Genomic DNA, 23,111 nt, shown 5'->3' on the forward strand with positions numbered 1-23,111 from the left:
AAATAGTTTCAAGACCCAATTTAAAAGGATAAAAATTCAACTTTTCAATTCCAGTATACAATTAAAAAAAAATAGGTTGGGTCAAAATCTTACCTTCCAAATGATGGGGCCATTTTCCAATTTTAAAAATTCATAAATTCTATCATGTCCCAACATTATTAAATCCCAAAATTCAGGTTAAAAAAATCTCAGAATTTGGTCTCTAAAAATTTTCATCTTCTCAGGAACCGGTCAACAAAGGCATTTCAGCTGATAGTGATTTTCCTTTTAAGTAAATGTTGGATCTTTTACATATTTGGTTCATTTAATTGTTTCTTATATTTTTTAATAATTTCTGATTTTTTGGATTTTTTTTTCATATTTTTAACTATTAAAAAAATTTAATCGTCGTAGCGGAACGAAAAATTTCAAACGAAACGGACGAAACACCGAAATGTTCCGTTCCGGACACTAGAACGAAATAGAATTTATAATTAAGGCCTAGTTAGTTACTTTTAACAAATATGGATGATCAAAACGCATGCTCTCATCGCCCTTATCTCTGTCTTAATTATTTGTGCATTTTAAAGACTTTACAAACAAAGCTTATAACATTTAAATAACTCCCAAAAAAAATGCACGTGCAATACACTCATCCAGTAAAATTTTGGCACATAACTCTAAGTTTCTAGCATTACTGGAAGCTTATAAGCATGATTAGCAGCATTAGGTTGACTTTGCTTTGGTGTCAGATTAATACCTACAAATAGTCATCAGTGGCCACGGGAAGGATAGAAAATGGACATATTACAAGCATAATGCATAGGAAAATTAAACACTCCATATTAGCATCATTACTCTTTACCTTCTAAAAGGCTTGTCCTTGATAGAATAGAGATATTTCCCCTACGGTCTGATACAATAGCATTGTCCAAGTCTATAAGGGCACAGTCAGCAACTATTCGTTGCACCGGATCACAGTACATCTGTTCAACTTTTCGGTACTCCTGATACCCAATAAAGCATATGGGCAAATCCATAGGACCATAATCAGCATACAACATCCGAACTGTGTATATGCATGTATGTATGTATGCGTGTGTGTGTGTGGTATAGGGATTTGCTAGGGACCATCACAGAAAGGAATTTCGCGGCAGGCTGTTGCATGCGGGAGCAGCCACAAAGGCTCACTTCTCAGCAGATTTTGTCCTATTCATTTAATTCATTTGAGGTGGCTGCTCCCACATGCAACGGCTAGCCGCGAAATGCCTTTCTGCGATGGTCCATAGCAAATCATATATATATTGCATATAAGAAAGTGATATTTGCATCACATTGTTTTAATAATGGCATTCATTTCATTTGATTTACAATTTTCTAATCAGCTTTTATATGCTCTTACAATGCCAAACGGCTATCAACATCCAACCACAAAAGTAAAAAATAAAGGGAAAATTATTTAAAAAATGCAAAGTTTATGCTAAATTGTGAACAAAGGGTGGACATTTCAAACCTATAAAAAAAGGGCTGTCATGTACGAAAATAGACCATTTAGGACGAAAATACCCCCCCTTTGCTTTTTCCCACCAACTATTTCACCTACGACCTTTTCTTTTCTTTCTTCTTCCCCAAGCAAGTTCCAACGTGAGAAACAACCATTGCCAATACCTGGGTTGATGAAAAACAGCCATTGCCAACGTAAAAAACAGCCATTGTTCTATGGAAAAAAAATGGGAAATGTTATCCGCACTACCGTATTGTTTGGATCATCCAAAGCGTTTATTTGATGGGCCCTCACATATATAGAATGCCCATTCTACTGGACTCCATTCGGAAGTCCGAAAATTTTGTCGGAAGTCCGAAAAACGTTTCGGACTTCCGAATGGAGTCCAGTAGAATGGGCATTGTACTGGACTCCATTCGGAAGTCCGAAATTTTGTTCGGACTTCCGAGTAGGGCTAGCAGCCGATGGTACGTCCTCAGATTGAAGGGTTAGGATGATCCGATGGAGCTGATTTTTTCGGCACACCCTATATATGTGAGGGCCCATCAAATGAACGCCTTGGATGATCCAAACAATGTGGGCCCACTGTGTACCTCGGAACCACTAGGGAACCACCAGGGAACCACATTTTATACCCCAGAACTACTACGGAACCACATTTTATACCTTGGAACCACTAGGGAACCACATTTTATACCCCGGAACTACTACAGAACCACATTTTATACCTCGGAACCACTAGGGAACCACATTTAATACCTCGGAACCACTCTTGGAACCACTTAACACCTCAGAACAACTATAATATGGTTCCCAAGTGGTTCCAAAGCCTATGTAATGGTTCCAAAAGGTTTAAAACACTCATGATCAGTTTCAAAATACTATTAGAATGTTCCAATCACAAGTAGCACTCTTGAAACCATCGTTTAGACTCTTGGAACCACTTAACACCTCGGATCAACTATAATATGGTTCCCAACTGGTTCCGGAACCTATGTAATGGTTCCAAAAGGTTTAAAACACCCATGATCAGTTTCAAAACCAATTTCATACTATGAGAATGTCCCCATCACAAGTAGCACTCTTGGAACCATAATTTAGACTCTTGGAACCACTTAACATCTCGGAACAACTATAATATGGTTCCCAAGTGGTTCCGAAGCCTATGTAATGGTTCCAAAAGGTTTAAAACACTCATGATCAGTTTCAAAATACTATTAGAATGTCCCAATCACAAGTAGCACTCTTGGAACCATCATTTAGACTCTTTGAACCACTTAACACTTTGGAACAACTATAATATGGTTCCCAAGTGGTTCCGGAGCCTATGTAATGGTTCCAAAAGGTTTAAAACATTCATGATCAGTTTCAAAATACTATTAGAATGTCCCAATCACAAGTAGCACTCTTGGAACCATCATTTAGACTCTTGGAACCACTTAACATCTCGGAACAACTATAATATGGTTCCCAAGTGGTTCCGAAGCCTATGTAATGGTTCCAAAAGGTTTAAAACACTCATAATCAGTTTCAAAATACTATTAGAATGTCCCAATCACAAGTAGCACTCTTGGAACCATCATTTAGACTCTTTGAACCACTTAACACTTTGGAACAACTATAATATGGTTCCCAAGTGGTTCCGGAGCCTATGTAATGGTTCCAAAAGGTTTAAAACACTCATGATCAGTTTCAAAATACTATTAGAATGTCCCAATCACAAGTAGCACTCTTGGAACCATCATTTAGACTCTTGGAATCACTTAACACCTCAGAACAACTATAATATGGTTCCCAAGTGGTTCCGGAGCCTATGTAATAATTCTAAAAGGTTTAAAACATTCATGATCAGTTTTAAAATACTATTAGAATGTCCCAATCACAAGTAGCACTCTTGGAACCATCATTTAAACTCTTGGAACCACTTAACACCTCGGAACAACTATAATATGGTTCCCAAGTGGTTCCGGAGCCTATGTAATTGTTCCAAAAGGTGTAAAACACTCATGATCAATTTCAAAATACTGTTAGAATGTCCCAATCACAAGTAGCGCTCTTGGAACCATCATTTAGACTCTTGGAACCACTTAACACCTCGGAACAACTATAATATGGTTCACAAGTAGTTTCGGAGCCAATGTAATGGTTCCAAAAGGTTTAAAACACTCATGATCAGTTTTAAAATACTATTAGAATGTCACAATCACAAGTAGCACTCTTTCTACCATCATTTAGACTCTTGGAACCACTTAACACCTCGGAACAACTATAATATGGTTCCCAAGTGGTTCCGGGGCCTATGTAATGGTTCCAAAAGGTTTAAAACACTCATGATCAGTTTCAAAATACTATTAGAATGTCCCAATCACAAGTAGTACTCTTGGAACCATCATTTAGACTCTTGGAACCACTTAACACCATCAGAACAACTATAATATGTTTCCCAAGTGGTTCCGGAACCTATGTAATGGTTCCAAAAGGTTTAAAACACTCATGATCAGTTTCAAAACCAATTTCATACTATTAGAATGTCCCCATCACAAGTACCACTCTTAGAACCATAATTTAGACTCTTGGAACCACTTAACACCTCGGAACAACTATAATATGGTTCCCAAGTGGTTCCGGAGACTATGTACTTTTTCCAAAATGTTTAAAACACTAATGATCAGTTTCAAAACCAATTTCATACTATTATAATGTCCCAATCACAAGTAGCACTCTTGGAACCATAATTTAGACTCTTCGAACCACTTAACACCTCGGAACAACTATAATATGGTTCTCTAGTGGTTCCGGGGCCTATGTAATGGCTCCAAAGGTTTAAAACACTCATGATCAGTTTCAAAACCAATTTCATACTATTAGAATGTCCCCATCACAAGTATCACTCTTGGAACCATAATTTAGACATACTTGAAGCTATGTTTATCACCCAAGTAGTTTAGTAAGTAATGGTATTTTTTTTGGGAAATGTTGTCTACACTATTGTATTTTGATGAGGGCACTCCTCACTTAATTAAAAGTACGGTATGGCCCTCACATAGGATGATCCAAACCGTCCATTAGATGGGCCACAGCCTAAATGGGTTGTGTCCCAAAAATAATTTCCATGGGTTGATCCTAACCCTCCGATCTATAGAGGGTTAGGATCAACCCTCTAACATTCTGATCGGAGGGTTAGGATCAACCTATGGAAATGCTTGTTGGGGCACAACCTATTTAGGCTGTGGCCCATCTAATGGACGGTTTGGATCATCCTATGGTGTGGGCCATACAATACTTTTAATAAAGTGAGAAGTGTCCTCATCAAAATACGGTAGTGCGGATAACATTTCCCATTTTTTTTCCAAAGAACAATGGCTGTTTTTTACGTTGGCAATGGCTGTTTTTCATCAACCCAAGTATTGGCAATGGCTGTTTTTCATCAACCCAGGTATTGGCAATGGCTGTTTCTCACGTTGGAACTTGCTTGGGGAAGAAGAAAGAAAAGAAAAGGTGGTAGGTGAAATTGCTTAGGGATTAGATCCTATATAGTTGGTGGGAAAAAGCAAAGGGGGGTATTTTCGTCCTAAATGGTCTATTTTCGTACATGACAGCCCTTTTTTATAGATTTGAAATGTCCACCCTTTGTTCACAATTTAGCATAAACTTTGCATTTTTTTAATAATTTTCCCAAAAATAAATAGGGAGCGCTTATCAAAACATGGGATTATATGTATCAAGGTTTAAAAGCTCACTCGGACAAGAGCTCAGCCAACGTAAAACCGAGTCAACTTGGGCAAGACAATGATTTACGCAGTCGATTTTTCATTAACTCGGCCAAGGCAAAACCGAGTTGACTCAGGCGTGTCGATATATATATATATATATATATATATATATATATATATATAGAGAGAGAGAGAGAGAGAGAGAGAGAAAACGGTTCCTACACATGTGTAGAGAGTTCTCTACACACTAGCTTAAAATACAGTGGGGGCCCACATTGTTTGGGTGATCCAAGCCATCCATTTTAAAGGCCCTCACATAGATAGGGTGTCTACAAAAAATCAGATCCGTAGGATCATCCCAACCCTACGATTTGTGGAGGCAAAATGGATGTCTTTAAACCTTCACAAATTAGTCCATTTTTTGCCTCCACAGTTCGAATGGTTAGGATGATCCTATGGATCTGATTTTTTGTGGACACCTATCTATGTGAGGGCCTTAAAAATGAATGGTTTGGATCACCCAAATAATGTTGCCCCCACTGTATTTTAAGCTAGTGTGTAGATAACTTATCTACACATATGTGTAGGAACCGTTTTCTCATATATATATATATATATATATATAGAGAGAGAGAGAGAGAGAGAGAGAATTGTTGGTGCGCTTAAGTTGTTATAACGCCTCCCATTGGTGCGCTTTAGCGGGACCCAAACATTTAAACGAATGGGAGGCGTTATAACAACTTAAGCGCACCAAAAAAATGGTGCGCTCAACACTTTTCTCATATATATATATATATATATATATATATATATATATATATATATATATATATATATATAGAGAGAGAGAGAGAGAGAGAGAGAGAGAGCGCTCGAGTGCAGAAACAGAAACAGAGGTGGGCCACATTGGGGGGCGTGGGGTCCAAAGCATTCATTTGATGGGCTCTTTCATGGATCGGGTGTCCACCAAAAATCAGCTCCATTGGATCACCATAGGGTGTCCATTTGTGGGGTGAAAATGGGCGAATTTGTAGACAAACAGTATCTGTCCATTTTCTCCCCCACAAATGGACAGAGAGAGAAAAATGTTGGTGCGCTTAAGTTGTTATAACGCCTCTCATTGGTGCGCTTTAGCGGGACCCAAACATTTAAACGAATGGGAGGCGTTATAACAACTTAAGCGCACCAAAAAAATGGTGCGCTCAACACTTTTGTCATATATATATATATATATATATATATATATATATATATATATATATATATATATGAGGAAAGTGTTGGTGAGCTTAAGCGCCCAATCACATTGGGGCCTACTTTGTTAGGATGATACAAAGCATTGATTTGAAAGGCCCTTACATAGATGGGGTGTGTACCAAAAATCAGCTCCATAGGATCATCCTAACCCATCCATTTGTGGAGGTCAAAATGGACAGACATTATTTGGCCACAACTCTGCCCATTTTTGTCCTCCACAAATGGAGGGGTTAGAATGATCCTATGGAGCTGATTTTTGGTACACACCCTATCTATGATAGGGCCTTGCAAATGAATGGTTTGGATCACCACAGAAAATGTGGGACCCATGTCATTGGGGCGCTTAAGCTCACCATAAGTTTGGTGAGCTTAAGCTCACCAACACTTTCCTCTCTCTATATATATATATATATATATATATATATATATATATATATATATATATATATATATATATAGAGAGAGAGAGAGAGAGAGAGAGAGAGCGCTCGAGTGCAGAAACAGAGGTGGGCCACATTGGGGGGCGGGGGGTCCAAAGCATTCATTTGATGGGCCCTTTCATGGATCGGGTGTCCACCAAAAATCAGCTCCATTGGATCACCATAGGGTGTCCATTTTTGGGGTGAAAAATGGGCGAATTTGTAGACAAACAGTATCTGTCCATTTTCTCCCCCACAAATGGACACCCTAAGATGGTCCAATGGAGCTGATTTTTGGTACACCTCCCATCCAGGATGGGGCCTGTCAAATGAATGCTAAGAATCCCCCCCCCCAATGTGGCCCCACCCTTGTTTCCAGCACTCGAGCGCAGATAAGCTATCTACACTCGAGCGCAGGAACCCTTTTCTCATATATATATATATATATATATATATATATATATATATATATATATATATATATATATATAAGGAAACTGTTGGTGCGCTCGAGTGCCCAATCACATGGGTCCCACATTTTTTGTGGTGATCCAAACCATTCATTTGCAACGCCCTATCATAAATAGGGTGTGTACCAAAAATAAGGTCCATTGAATTATCCTAACCCCTCCAAAAGTGGAGGGCAAAAATCAGAAGATTTGTGGACAAACAGTGTACGTTCATTTTGCCCTCTACAAATGGATGGGTTACGATGATCCTATGGAGCTGATTTTTTGTACACACCCCATCTATGTAAGGGCCTTTCAGAATGAATGCTTTGGATCATCCTAACAAAGTGGGCCCACATGAGTTTTGGGCACTCAAGCGCACCAACAGTTTCCTCTCTCTCTCTCTCTCTCTCTCTCTCTCTCTATATATATATATATATATATATATATATATATATATATATATATATTACAATAGACTAAATAGCAAGCATGTAAACAAATATAACCAACTACGGTAAGGTGGATATGTCTCCATAGAAAAAGAAGAAGCAGGATAACCATTATTTAAGACTATCCCAAGCATACTGAACCTAATATGAAATCACTGATACAAACATATAGACTGAAGGGATCCTTGCAAAAAACCAATTACAAGGGCGCCCCCATTGGTCCATCTCAGGGAAAGTGCAAGAGAAACTTTCTATTTCAAAAGGTAACCAAAGAGAATGGGAATGCCAAACGTCCTATTTATGCAAAGATTATGGGCAATGACAAACTTCATATTCAAATCTGACGGGGAGTGCGGTGAAGCACTTAGACTAGAGGACAATGTGGTTGCCAAGATATAGGCATCTAGCTAGTCACGTGCCCAATACTTCGCTTGTTCTAAAGTTATTTGCCATGCCATCCACTCATGTGGGCAACGGTGCACTTGTTAAAACGGCACCCATATACTTCTTCCTCGTTTTCTCCTTGTTAAAATTTGTACAAATCTAGTAGCGCCACCCACTCTCATGGTGAAATGGACTCTCCATTTGACGTCTAGTCTCACCAATTTCAACCCATGTAGCATTTGTCTTTGAGATAAGTACCATAAAGTGGGGTTCTTATATGATGGATGCATGATGGGGACATCAACAACGGGCGCGGATTCAAGGTTTACAAGCGCAAACGTGGACGAGAATGATGGCGTAGACTCTAGCATGAGCCACGGACATTGCCGTTTTTTTTTTTTTATTTACTTTATATTTTCGTCTTTTTTTTGTTGCCTACTTTTTAGGCATCAAATCTCACCCGTTTGGTGTGTTTTTGGTATAATTAGAAAGGCTTTTCCATTACCTATCTAATGGGCCCAAGATCACATGATTTGGATGTCATTTGAGCAAGTTATCAGTGTTTTTAAGAAAGGGATATAGGTCAATTATGGTAATACTATTTTTGGTAAGTTTTTATCTTTATTTAGCTTTGCTTTAGATTCGATGATTGGTAGAGATTAGTTCTTAACTTTAGGTTATCTTCTAGGGTTTTTTCTTCTTCTTATAAATATATCTTATGAAAGCAATGTAAGAGACTTTTGAATATTGAATAGAATTGAGATTTTCTTTTATGAGAGCTATTGTGGCTTGGACTTCTTCTTCTCTTCTCCTTTTGGTGGTTTGGAACCATCTTCTCTCATTTCTTCTCCTCTATTATCTTCTATTTCTTCAATCAAATCAGCACAAAGAAGGTTAGTAAATCAAATTTTCTTTTTTTCTTTGTTCTTGAACCCTAAAATACAAAAACCCAAAATCCATAGATCTCTCTCGTTCTTCAAGATCTCGTTTCGAGACTTTGAAGGATTGTTTTTATGATTAAACCTCAGCCTAGACACCCAAGAACCCTAACTTTAAACCCTTTTTGAGCCTTACTGATAATTTGCACCATTTTCAAGCCCGAAAACCCTTTTAAAAGATCCTTAGCCTAAACCTACCACCAAACCGGAGCCTAAACCCTAGATTGACCTTTCTTATACCTTCTAAACCTTAACCTAAGATTTGGACAGCAGTATTAAACCAAAATTCCAGATCTGCAAAATTACCAAAATACCCCTACAACCCAAAATTGGACCGTTTTGAGCTTTTTACTGCTGCTGGACATTTTTTTTGTTTTTCTTCATTGGATATTATTATTTTCATGCTTGTGTGACATATATTTCATTGGTACTTGCATTAGCTTTTTAGTTATTTTAATTGGTTGCATGCGTAAGCCTAGTTTCAGACTAATCTTTCTATTATCAATTCATCTTACGAATCTTTATCGCTTTGATTGATTTGTATAAAGTTTAGCTCATGCTTAATTACAATCTTTACAATTATTTATGCTATTTAAGTCTCATTATTGTTGCTGCCCATAGATTAATTAGGCGTTAATCCGGCCCTAGGTAAGTTGTTAAGTATTCTTTTAATTTTCTGCGTAAGCCCTAAATTGTCCTAAAGCCTTAATCCCATTAAGAGTGTAGGATTTTCCCTAAATTAAGTATTGTCCTGCATCAATGCGCACTTTTTTTTCCAACAAAAATTATGAGCAGGAGAATCGAAAAATGGATGTCACTTGCTCAATGATACAAATCATTTATTTCTTAGGCCTTTTTCAATCATTGTACAAGTGACACCCACTTATACATTTTCCTCCTCATAATTTTCCTGTGGCTCCATTTCTTTCAACGTAAAATGACAAAAAAACAAATTTTACACCCATTTTTCTACTTAAAAGTGGGCATGAAAATAAGTTTACACCCATTGTTTCGGCTTAAAAATGGGGTAAATTTTATTTTAGGACCAATGGGGGCGCCCTTGTAACTGGTTTTTTTGCAAGGGCGCCTTCAATCTATCATTCCTCATACACACACATACGCTAAGTAACAAGCAAGTACACAAATAAAGCCAACTAAGATAAGTTTGATCTGTCTCCATAGAAAAAAAAAAGGAAGGATACCCATTATTTAAGACTATCTCAAGCATCTTGAACCATATATAAAATCAGTAAATGCAGCATACCTCTTGATAGTAATAGAAAAGGATACCATCTCGACAATCTCCAACTGCAATTCTTGTAAAAAGTGCAGTCAAACAAGTTATAGTAAAGCGTGTCCTCCCTGAAGCGAACCGTCTCACCCGATGAGGATTCTCATTCAGAAAACCATATACATAAAGCTGATAACAAAAAACTGATATCTCCATTAGCTATGACCATAAGCAAGTAAGCTCAGAAACATATTTCACCATGATGACACGACTACATGGCTACTTTCACTAGAATGAATTATTTCTCAATCAGGAAAATATAGAGAATCATTCTTACAGTGTGACCAACAGATGCCAAGAAGTAGCGATCAAGATATGGGCATACAGAAAGTACTACCCCGGGTAATTTAGTTTCATAAAGTATTCGCAGCTGCCAAGCTTCAGTTTCTTCAAGTTTAACTCCATCACAGCTATTATCATCTGGGCTGCTGCAAAGGCTGCTGTTTGATAACTGTTCACTGGCATACCCAACAATTTCATGAAATGGAGAGTTTATTTGAGAAGATGAACCCGGCTTTGGAGAGAAGATCAAGGAACCACTATCTGAATTCTGCATGTGCTCTAGGCTGAACACAAGTAGGCGTCCCTCGGTACTGCCAAAGAAGATATGCAGTTAGTCAAAGAATAAATATGTAAAACTTAGTTATATAATCCAGAAAATTGATTGGTTGCAAACATGTGCAATAGGACTGCAAGACAGTAATGGCAGTCGTGAGGCAAAGGAAATTGTAGTCCTAAGGAATATATATATATATATATATATATATATATATATATATATATATTGAATGGTATCCTAAGGATGAATATACGTACATATGTATATCAAGGTGATTTCAAACTGAAGAAACAAAAAAAGGGGGCTTTCATAGACCACCTGAGAGCCTATTATGTACGCCTCTAAAAAAAGAAAAGGATACCATGCAGAGGCATTTGAATAACTCTCCAAAGTATTTGGGGCCCATAACAAAATGAACGAGTTTGACATTCAAAAAAAAAAGGAAGAACAAGTTCATTAGAAATAATTTGAGCTTTCAAATGCATGAATGGAACGGTCGATGCATAACATGCGGATTAGCCTCGAAGGAATAATTTGAGCTCCATGTCATATTTTTGTGTATTGGTGAATGACTAGCCATGTGTTGGAAAATATTGTTCATGAATAGGATAATGGGCAAAGATAAGATTGGATATAAAATCATTTTAGAGGCGCCTCTGGTCAAGTTATTTAGCAACCATTAGTCTCCAGATGTTTGCCTATGGCTACTGCGTCAGTCAGATTTGCTCAAAGGCTCAAAGTTAGAGAAAATGAGAATGGTGGACTGTAGGATAATATCCATAATTCAATTGTCAGTGTGCCCCTCTCATCCTTGGTGGTATAGCTTTGGCAAAGAGAACTCATTTACTGACATGTCAATCATTCTATGATGAAACCTTCTATCTGCTCCGTTTTAGCTACTTAAACCTTTATTTCTCTTTTTGCCGGCCAAGAAAGTGGACAATGTGTCTTTCTTCTTCTTTTTTCTTTTTGAATGGTGGCAATTACCCTTTCTTGTTCTTATTCTTCAATCGTTTGATGATTTTGGGCATTTTATTCAATATCGATCAAATGAAATTGTTTGGTGATCTTAAAGGATGCTTTTTCATCATACTTGATCAAAGGTCTAGAATCATTCCATAAGTGAGGGGCCAAGGGCAACAGGCGGGATTTGTGATGGCCAACAATATTATGGACCCAATCAACCTAAACAAGACAGTGGGTCCACGTCGTACATGATTATTTTCCTTAATGGAAATGGCGCCCGTATTAAAAGATTTTTCCTTAAGCAAATCTATACAATTATTTGAATATCTTCATATTGTACATGATTTAATTGATATCGATTTCAAAGATATACAATTAAGCAAATCACCCTCCCACCCGCGATCCGGGGTCGTCGACCCCAAACATGGGTCATTTTCGACGCGGGCGACCTGCATGAAAGAGAGACATGCATAGAGAGAGGGGGAAGAAGATTGAAGGAGAACAAAAAAAACAACTCTTATTCCCAACTTTAATCTAATCATTCATACCTCATTGGAGGCTCAAAAAAAGAAGAAATTGAGAACAGGTAAAGAGACCAACCCAAAACAAATGTTGTTCCGACAGAAACTTCCATTGAAGATCGCCTACAGTATGGTAAAACCTCATTCCCTGCTTCCTTACTTTTGCAGAGAGGGGGGAGGGGTTGTAAATGGCATAAGAGAGGAGGGAAAAGGGAAACCATGGAAGGCATGCATCCACTTAAAAACCGTAAACAAAAAATCCGACCACAAGCGTATTGATACTGGCACTACAAGTTTTAACCTCTTTTTTAAAAGTTGTCCAATCTTATTGCCTTTCCCAAAAACTGATATTGTCACTACAAGTCTTAATCTCTTTTTTCCAATAGCTGTCAAATGTGATTACCTTTCCCAACAACTGTTAGCAGGCACTAGTTGATATGCTTCACCGTCATATTTAAGATAAGGCCTAACAATGCTTTATCATCTCTTTACGTAACACTAAACTAGAGAGAGACACCAGAACGACTCGGATTAGCGCTCCAAGTCCAAACCGACCCGCGACCCCATATAGTGAACCAACTTAGCCTATCCTCATCTTACCACATACTGGGCTACCATCGTACCCCATACATGTTCCCGTACCGCGTATCAGAACCTATGTCACAAATATCTCCGATAATTTCAAAATATAGCGTTTTATCCTGAGATTTTGATAAAACGACAAAATCTCGAACTAATCCCGAGATTTTAAAAATATAGCGATATTTTCGTTTTTATCATAAAATATCCCGATAATATCGCGATATCATCCCGATGTTTTAACAATATTTTTATTTTATATTTTTTTCTTAAATTTAATATTTTTATATATTTTTAAATAATTTTAATTTTACTGTTTATTTCCCGATATAAACCCGAAAACATAATAAAAATTAATATATCTCGAAATTTTCCCCTGCCGAGAAATTCCCGAGAACGACATTTGTGACATAGATCAGAATGAACCGCGTTCCAGGTAACCTTGGAATGGATCATTGTGGACTGAATGTAACTAAGTCATTTCTCAAGATCTCAACTCAACTCAACAAAGCCTTTGTCCCAAACTAGTTGGGGTCGGCTAAATGAATCCTTAAGAAAAATTTCACTAAGACGGAATCTACCTGGCTCTAATCCTGGCTCTGGTTGGGTTCTTCTACGTGGATCATTTTCTTCCATTCTATCCTATCGATAAAGTAGAGAAATTTGTCAAGTAGATAACTAAGAAAAAAACATTTACAGAAATAGTCAAGGAGCTTCTTTGATAAATGCCATTATCACATTAAGACACATCAATCTCTATTGTATGAAACACACTCACAAATATATCCAATTTTTTCAAAATATTGCATTTTTTATTGCAATATTTTTGTAAAATGAAAAAAAAAAAAAAAAAAAAAAACCTGAATTTAGCCCAAGATTTCAAAAATATTGATATTTTCATCTTTTGTTGTGAAAATATCATGGAATATTGCCACAATTTCAGGACATTTTATATTTTTCTTTTTTCTTTTTTTAATTTATATTGTTTAAGACTTTATGCTTCCGATCTTTTATGATATAAGCCCAAAAATAATAAAAAATTAAAATCTCTAGAGATATACACTTCCAGGGAAATTCCCGAGGCAAATAGTTGTGACTGCTATGAAATAAACCTTGTATGTCAAAGTAAGTCGACCACCTAACTGGAAGAATAATTAAGAAAAGGATAATAGCTTAGAACAAATTCATGGCAGAAATAACCTTTCAGCTTCCCCACTAGGCATGATAGCCCGACCAACAGATCGACTGGTTCCGACCACCAAGACTTGTTCACTTCCCACCTTCACTAATTGCATACATTTTGGCATTTCCCCATTCTCAAATTTATGTGCCGAACGCACTGAGCCGCTGAGAGGATCTACGCAACAAATATCCGATGAAGTAGGATCACCATTAAGCATTGTCCTCATTACCAGCAATATTCTGTTTTCATTATGATATAAAACCTTTCGTGGGGTGCCTCCAAGGTCAAATTTCTGCACATTAAGCCTCTTACCATGAACCATTTCCACCTGTAATAAAAGAAATTTAAATAGCTTAGTCATAGAAATCACTATAATTAGAATAGAGGAAGAACCATAATATTGTGGAAAGTAACTTTATGTAACACGGACATACACCATTGTGTGGTGTTTATAAGTCGCGGTTTATTGTATTGTACATGACTTGTATACACCTGTCTGTGTACGAGTGTTACAAGTTTATGTTAGTTTATATTTATGCCTTTCCGTTTTATGTACATAACATAATATTGTGGAAAGTAACTTTATGCATCACGGACATACACCATTGTGCAGTGTTTATAGTGATTTAAGTGATGGACTAGTGGGCCCTCCCTATTAGCCAATAGGATATATTCACTTAAGTCATTAGCTAACAACTTAAATGCCCCTGCAAAATGGTTAAGCAAAGACAATCACTCAAGGCTAATATAGGGATTATGGGAATCATGAGAAAGGCATAAGTAGGACAAGGGAAATGATAGGGTGGTATGGACCCTAGGTGATGTGGACAACCACCACATTTAGGCTCCCAAAAAAGACATAAGATCAAAATAGAAAGTGCTCTAAAAAATATAAATTATCTTAAATGTCCAAAAAGGAAACTAATAAAATAGAAGTTCTCTTAAATAGTGATGGTCAAAACCGGATCACATCAGAAAACCTCAAAGACAATACTCCCTAAACGAATCTTAAGGACATCTTCAACCGAAATACTACATATCTCCTGAATCAATAAGCTACCACTAGAAAGCCTACCTGAATCCAGAACTTGAATCCCCTTCCGATGGCTTCTTTTTTTAGAAAGAGATAACTTTATTAATTAAACATCCATACAATGTGATGAAAGGCACAAATTGTCCCCCATCACTAGATGAGATACAGATTATAGATCTAAAAAACCAATGTCTCCCAATACCGCCACCTATGACGCATGAGCAACCGTCTGATGAGAACCTTTAATGCACTGATTCTCCACTCCGGCTTTTGCTAACTCATCCACGTGTGCAAAAAGTGATGTTGAAAAGCCAAGCAGCAATCCTGGATTTCCAAAATGATATTTTGCGAGTTTCCAAGAGCCTGGGGCTGCTCCACTTGCCCAACCAATAACATTGAACAATTCTCCAGATTTCCAAAATGATATTTGTGAGTTTCCAAGAGCCTGAGGCTGCTCCACTTGCCCAAGCAATAATGTTGGACAAGTCTCCCTCCACTATCAAGGGGACGGATTGATGAGACACAAACCACTTGAGACCGTGCAATAAGGCTTTCGCTTCCGCCTCGTTGAACTCGCATATCCCGGCCAACACGGAATATGAGAACAAGATGTTGCCTTCAGCATCACGAATTAATCCTCCAATTCCTGTCGAGCCAGGCTTACCTTTGGCGCTTCCATCAAAATTGAGTTTGAGCCATCCAATAGGAGGCGGCTTCCGAGAAGGTATCAGTCAGGGTTTAACTCTTTTCTCTCAAATTATCGGCTGCCAGTTTCACATAATACCAGCCTGATGTAGAACTGGAGGAGAAATAAAAGAAGAGGGAAAAGTGAGTAGAATAAGTGGAAGAGTAGAAGAAGAGAAGAGAAGAGAAAGGGGAGAATAGAAGAAGAAGAAGAAGAAGATGAAGAAAAAGAAGAATAGGAGAAGAATAGAAGAGGAATAGAGGAAGGAGAAGAAACCTATAGAGGGGAGAAGTCAATCAATCTTTATTCATCCAAAACTTCGAATGCAATCCCCATGTGGGCCCATGAGTGCAGCCCTGCCTCAGAACAACAAAAATAAGAACAATAAAATAACCATAAAACTAATAAAAACATCCCCAGGTGGGCCATGAGTGCGGCCCCGCCTAGAATAAACCCTCAAGGGACGTCTACGATCCCCAACACAGCTGTTGATTATGATGCCAAAAGATCACCAGTTTTTGCCCAAGGTATAAGATCTATCTTAATCTCCAATATGACTATGGCGATGCTTTTACCTTTATCTTCAAAGATTCTCCTGTTTCTCCCTTGTCAGATATGCCACATCGTAGCAAATGGTACCAAACTCCAAATAGACTAGCCCGTCTCGCCGAAAGGAGAACTGGGCCAATAAAGCAGGATTCTTGGGATGGATCTGTGGAAGACCAAGGAGAAACCAAAACTCCTGATAATCGCCCTTCACACGGCCGATGAAAAGGAACAATGAAGGAGGACGTGATTCGGAGACTCATCTGCCGACTTGTAGAGAATGTACTTGCTAACAATAGACACCTTGCGCCTCTTGAGGCAATCACATGTGTTTATCCGCCTATGATCCACTGTCCAAGAAAAAAGCCGCCGCTCGAGGGAGGGGCGCAATGATTGCCAAATGATGGAGCATTTGGGCTCTGATCCGTCACCGATCACCAACCTGCGAAAGAAAGATCGGACAGAGAAACTGTCAAAAGTGTCAGGAGCCCAAATCCTGCGATCCTGACATGCCAGTGAGCAATACTTGGACTCAAGGAGGGATAATAGACATGCTAGTCTAATTACCTGTTGCTCCTTTAGGTTCATTCAGAGTCTGATTATCCAATCTATCCCTCCAGTCCAACTTTCTATCCATGTAAATCACAAACTCGAGCTTCTCTATCAGACTGTAACAGGAAGAGGCCACGGAAAGCGAGGCTAAGAGGGGAGTCCCCTAATCAAAGGTCCATCAAGAAACGAGTGTTCTCCCCTCTGCCCATTGACATTCTAACACATGGGTTGAAGAAAACTCTGCCACTGCAGATAGATTTCCATGCATCGGATCCTTTGTCTGCACTAGGGTCTCTGCAATCCCAATTCTCCCACGCCTGCCCATATTTGTCTCCAATTATTATGTGCCATAGAGCCTCCTCCTCGCCATACCGCCACAGCCATTTTCCCAAAAGAGATATGTTCCTTAATTTGATTTGACTGATGCCCACTCCTCCTTGTGGCTTCAACCTGCACACCTTCTTCCAACTCATGACTATGCTTTAATCTGCGTCTCTCCTCGCTTCCTTCCCATAAGAAGTCTCTCTACAGTTTTTCTATGCCCTTAGCCACTTTAGAGGGAACTTTGTACTCACCACTGTCCATATTTGTCCCCAATTAACATGTGCCATAGAGCCTCCTTCTGATGGCTTCTTGTCTAATCACACCTGTATAACACCGTCAGATGAAAAAGACCGTGAGAACATTAAACAATTCCTCCCAATGACATCCTCACCAGCCACATTTGAGGAACGAGAAGCAGGAGTCCAATTTGGCTGAAGCTAGCCCACTTAACCACATTGTTGTGCTTCTTCCCCCTTACTAATATCTAGAAGACTGCCAACTCCAATCCCAAATAAATCATTCTCGTTCTCTAAAACATAAGTTTTCAGTAGCAAAGCACTGCAGTCTAAAGCCTCACATCAACCCCTGCAAGGAAATAACCTCTACAGATTTTAAAAAGGATATGCAAGGAAACATCGTTGACTAATGCTCTACCCACCTCCAGTTGCCAGCAGTATCAAGAGAATCCCTTACTCCTCTGAAAAAACCAAGGGCCAGGCTCAGGGCAACCACGAAAGCAACAATAAAAAAAAGGACTTCTAAAACTATATGTTTCTCAAGACTCCAAGGTCCCATGGCAAGGATCTGATTCAAGTTCCCAATTACAAACACTACCAAGAGAAACCAAGGCTCCTAACAAAGAACCAAAGCCCCAAGCCCAAGAAACCCCTGAAGCAATAATATCAAAACTGACTTCTAACACTACATGTTCCTCAATATTCCAAGTTCTCATGGCCAGAATCTAGTTTAAATTCCCAATTGCCCTGTTACAACTCTTAGATGCCCTATAATTGAAATCAACAGGTTTTAAATTTAAGGCTGCCTCACATCCAAGCCCCAGAAGGGACACTGGATTTGATTTTGCATCCCACATTTTAAAACTTAAACACCTCAAAGAACAAATAGGTAATGGGCCATTGTGGATAGAGTATTTGTCCATTTCTACTATAATTGATTTTGCAAATACAAAAGAGATAGATCATAGATATCAGTCCATTACCATATAAAATTCCTAGACTGGATATTCCAATCTTACGTGCAGTAGTTCCTAGAAGGAAGTTGTGTTATCATAGGAAGGGACTCTTCTAAATCAGATTTTCCAACACATCCAAACTTTGAGGTGTCCATAAATGGTATAAGCATTTGCATCCATTTCCAGTAGCACAACACATACATGCTGATCACCATTTTCATTGTTCAAAGGTCAATTTTCGACATTCAAATTTATATGATCACTCTAGACCATTATTTTTAACCTTCTCATCGATTTACGAAGGCTTAGTTGAGTTGAGTTGAGTTGAGTTGAGTTGAGTATCGATTTACAAGGAACCTTAGAAGCACGAAGCGGGGCGGGGGCGGAGGCGGAGGCGTGGGGTCTAGAAGAGTCTAAGTTTGGGAGTGCCATGGGAGCGTGTATGCAATATTTTCTTTATATATCTTTCAAAATTCAAGTACATAAAAAAATAATAGTTTCTAACCACTTTCATACATATCTTTTAAAATTTAAGTACATCTAAAAGCTAATTTCTAACCATCTTCACCATCTTCATTTGTGTGCACTCGTTCCTCGTGCGATGTAGGGAAGTTGATGATGGTGGGACTTATAGAGTAATAGAAGCAGGCTGGGACCATCATTAGAGCGGTTTCCGTCTCTCTGGGGTCACGCTCCCTGGAAGCTCCTTCCTAAGGAGCGCCGAATCAAGGTTGCGAGGTGAGAGCGGCACCCCGAGAGAAGGTTCCTGCTTCTAAGCAAGGAACTATTACATCTCCCATCCAACTGGCACAAGCTGTTCAATCCATCCACCACATCTTGAATGGGTCATAGCATGAGAATCACATCAACTAGAAGATCGTAACCATCTAATGAACCAAACATCTATGGATGGTTCATCAAGATGGTTAATATCACCCAACCAATGGCATTTTGGGTTATGACCAATCCAGGAGGGGGTCTATGACACTAAATGGATTGGATGAATGAGATGGTCCACCAACTAGACAGCATATGGCAAGTACAAGACTTCACCGTTGAACAATGTAATTATTTCTGCAGGACATATATAGTAACAAACAACCAGTAATTCTGATGCATGTAGTAAATTGATGCACATCAAGTTCATGAAAACACACGTCCGTAGAATCTTGAAAAGGTTGCCAACAGAAGATTACTATGTTGTAAGTACAGCTACAGTAAACATGGAGTTTTTGCTACTATTATTTTGGATCTGCACTTTACATGATTGCCCAAAAAGGGAACTTTGCTTTATGTCTAGATGAATAAGCAACTGTAGACCCGACATAATGGAGGAAGGAAACTTGGAATCACGAAAAATTCAAAATCAGAAAAATTACCAGATGTAGACTGTTCTCAGCAACAAATACGATCCCCTTGGGGCAGTCAAAAGAGCAAACAGGGGTCACATGAGTTGCAGGTTGAAATGAGATAGATGTATAAGTGAGACTGTGCCTTGCAGTTTGCAAAAGCCAAGGCCTGTCACTGAGAACAATTATATCTGCATTGAGTGAATCCTGCAGAGGAACCAAAAAGACAGGAGTTATGCCAATGCGACGAATGGCAATCAATTGTAGATGAACAGGAACAGAATCTGCAGCCTTCTTTGGCATATTCGGAGCACAATATTGCAGCCCCATAACAAATTGAGTTGTCGCATTTGATAAAGAAGTGTCCATTTTACTAAAACAGGAACTAATAAAAGGGCTTTGGCTGGGTGACTCTGACTGAAGTTCCGGAGAGACTGTAGGCCACTCGAACCGAAGAAGCATTCCATTTCTCAATCCTGAAAGAATATAAAACCTATCAACTAATACGAGCCTCACATCTTGGGGTATGCACCCACTGATAGCAGTTCCCACTGTGTTGGTTAGTGAAATGACCCCAATAGCAAGGACTCTAAAGCCTTCTTTGGGTGAAAATGACAGAATTTCTACTGAAGGTTTATGTGTTCCAATAACAAAAGTTTTAACAATCTCCATTTCACTTGGCAGGGCAGCCTTATTACTATCATCTGTTAAACTAGTCATTGAAGTTTGCAGATCATGTCCAAAACTTTCTTGAGGTATGCATATGCAAGATACTTCGTACTGCAGTCTAATATGTTGAATCTCGTAGATTTCATAATGGTGAGCCGATAATGATCTGGCCCCAAGAATAAACAAGAAGCAAGGGTTAGATGTTGCAATAATTATTAAATTACGCCCAACTGCTCCCAAACTTATAGTCACATTATCTGGGAACCAAGATGCGGTAACTGGGGCAGATAAAGGGATACCTTCCGGATGAGCAGCCGCTGTAGGCAAACAAAGACTTACAGCATTCCCGTGGATCTGGACTAGTAACCCATCTGCCAACAGGCCACAAGCCAAAGTGCAAACATCGGGCTGGAATCCTATGGCATCAGTTATATCGAAAAAGCTTAAACCGACCGATAATACCCTGGTCTCTTCAACAAATGATAACACGAGAAAAGAATGATACGGATCACTTTCTTTCATCCGCATTGTCCAGGTACCAGTTATGCCTTCATAAATAGGTGGAGTCCTCAAAAGCTTTTCCACACTGATACCACTTCGAATAATCCTTAATGATCCCTCTGGACCCACTCCACAGCAGGCGAACATCTGATCTTGTTTCTCGTCATGGTAATCCACAACTGAAAAGTCCAGGATTGGTGCAATATTTTGAATAGGACTTCTGCAGATTAGCTTTCCATTTTCCAACTTGAGGACCAGCCCATCTCCCATCTCAACAAATGCAGCAATAAACCCACCTTTAACCCACAAAAGTGTCTTGCAAGGTGAAATTGTGTAAAGACAGTCTGATAAATTAACTCTGATGCCATCCATATCAAATGAAATGTCTAATATAAATAGCTCTCCTGTATCTAAACAAAAAATCAACTTTGAGCTTGATAAGTTGTTTGGTTCCCAACTCCATGAGCACACTAGTTTGGAGGTTGAGGTTACATTTCCACTTTCACTATCAATACTCATAGGATCATCCACCTGAACCATATCCATACCAGAATCTCTCAGCTTCAGTAAAGCACAGGCAGCAACATTGAAAATACCTTCATCATCAACATCAAGGCCTCTACAAGACTCTCCGACAGAATTTGGCTCTTCAACCGTGATGGGTAGATTTAAGCTTGTTCTGTAAGCACAGCAGGGTTTGCATGGATCTCTAAGGTCCATTAAAAGTGCATCGCCAACCCTAAACACAAAAGCGAAGCCATAAGCATGAGGAACTTCAACGATGCTCAAAGCTAGTGGCCCAGGTTCCATATGCCGATAAATAACATGAACAGTATGGTCCCTAGGATCACATCCCAACAACAACAGCTCATTCAGCACTGAGCCCCTCCTGCAATGACAAGTTTTAATCCTCATGAGGTCACAAACATTAAAAAAAATATCGGGCAAATGAGCTAAATTAATGTCCACACTGCATCAAAAGTCTCCTGCAACTGTTTTGACTTTTGAGGCTTTGAGCAGTACAAGAAACAACAGGACATAAATTAACAATGTCATACCTATGCACAATTAAGGCCAGTATAGCACTAAATCCATCCTTGCTTAATTGCCTGACATCTTTTGAAATGAAGCACATGCTCCAAATCGTGCCACAGATACTGTGTCTCTCACTATCCCTTCCTGTGCGTGTATCTCCTCCATTTTCTGGCGGATAGAGGATTTTCTGAAATTGACATATGGGAAGATCTTCAAAATCTGAAATAAGTACTATAACATATCAGATAGGTTGAATATAAATAATCAGAAGATGCTATACTAAGATTCATTCTGATATAAACTCGTTCAGAAATTTCGATTAATCAGAGAATAGGTTAATTTGACCTTATCAACAATATTGCTGCCAGCTGATATAGACACAGAGAACAAAGCCACTTGGTCTTCATATGCACTAGCGGCAACAAAACAGCCACTGCCAAGAGTAGAGGACTCGGGTCAGAAACATTCAATGAAGTCACAAGCACCCCTCATAAAGTGATGGAGAAGAATCATTCAAAACAAAGTCATGGAGAAATAAACTACGGAGAAGTAGGGAAGAATTCAAACCAAAAGAAACCCATTGATTCCATGAATTGATGTTTGGACACTAAAATTATATTACGAAACCTATGAATGGACTATTCATGTGCAACCTTATTTACATATAGGTAAAGTAATCTTATAGTTCACAAAACAATTATTCAAAATGATCCGCGAAGATCTTAATATCCAATTCCAGTAGTACTCCACACAACCAAAATGTCCAAAATCAAGCATAACGCCATCTGAATATGAAGAATTTTGCAGCACAAAAAGCAAGATGAGCACAAGTCATGTGTAGACAGCATGGTGACAAATGTCTGTAGAGTTTGAAAATCTTTCAATATGTCTACAGTTTTTCTCCCAATAATTTCAAAAAACAAGATGCCAAAGATTCCTAATAATATTTTAAAATTATCCCAGTGTTATACGAGTTTTCCATGTCAATTATATTAAATTGTTAAATTTATAAGTTTCACCTTTTTTACCAT

General features: G+C 38.6%; 1 protein-coding gene across 5 annotated transcripts in view; it reads right to left on the reverse strand.

Moving 5' to 3' along the window:
• LOC143848153 (Cleavage and polyadenylation specificity factor (CPSF) A subunit protein) overlaps positions 1–23,111 on the reverse strand; it is a 39,864-nt gene that overhangs the window by 14,494 nt on the left and 2,259 nt on the right. For 3 of the 5 annotated variants that reach the window (XM_077357001.1, XM_077357011.1, XM_077357020.1), the window contains 7 exons: positions 22,426–22,513; positions 22,104–22,267; positions 19,906–21,934; positions 14,212–14,522; positions 10,664–10,979; positions 10,360–10,515; positions 845–986 (listed from right to left, as the gene is read on the reverse strand). In XM_077357001.1, the coding sequence (XP_077213116.1) occupies positions 845–986; positions 10,360–10,515; positions 10,664–10,979; positions 14,212–14,522; positions 19,906–21,934; positions 22,104–22,267; positions 22,426–22,513 (3,206 nt within the window). Of the gene's footprint in view, positions 1–844; positions 987–10,359; positions 10,530–10,663; positions 10,980–14,211; positions 14,523–19,905; positions 21,935–22,103; positions 22,300–22,425; positions 22,514–23,111 lie in introns of those variants that run through there. The other 2 variants (XM_077357027.1, XM_077357035.1) reach the window with 2 other exon arrangements.

Source organism: Tasmannia lanceolata, unplaced genomic scaffold, assembly GCF_043159265.1.
Source record: "Tasmannia lanceolata isolate RefF3 unplaced genomic scaffold, GAP_Taslan_0.1 ptg000003l, whole genome shotgun sequence".
NCBI classification, from domain to species: Eukaryota; Viridiplantae; Streptophyta; class Magnoliopsida; order Canellales; family Winteraceae; genus Tasmannia; species Tasmannia lanceolata.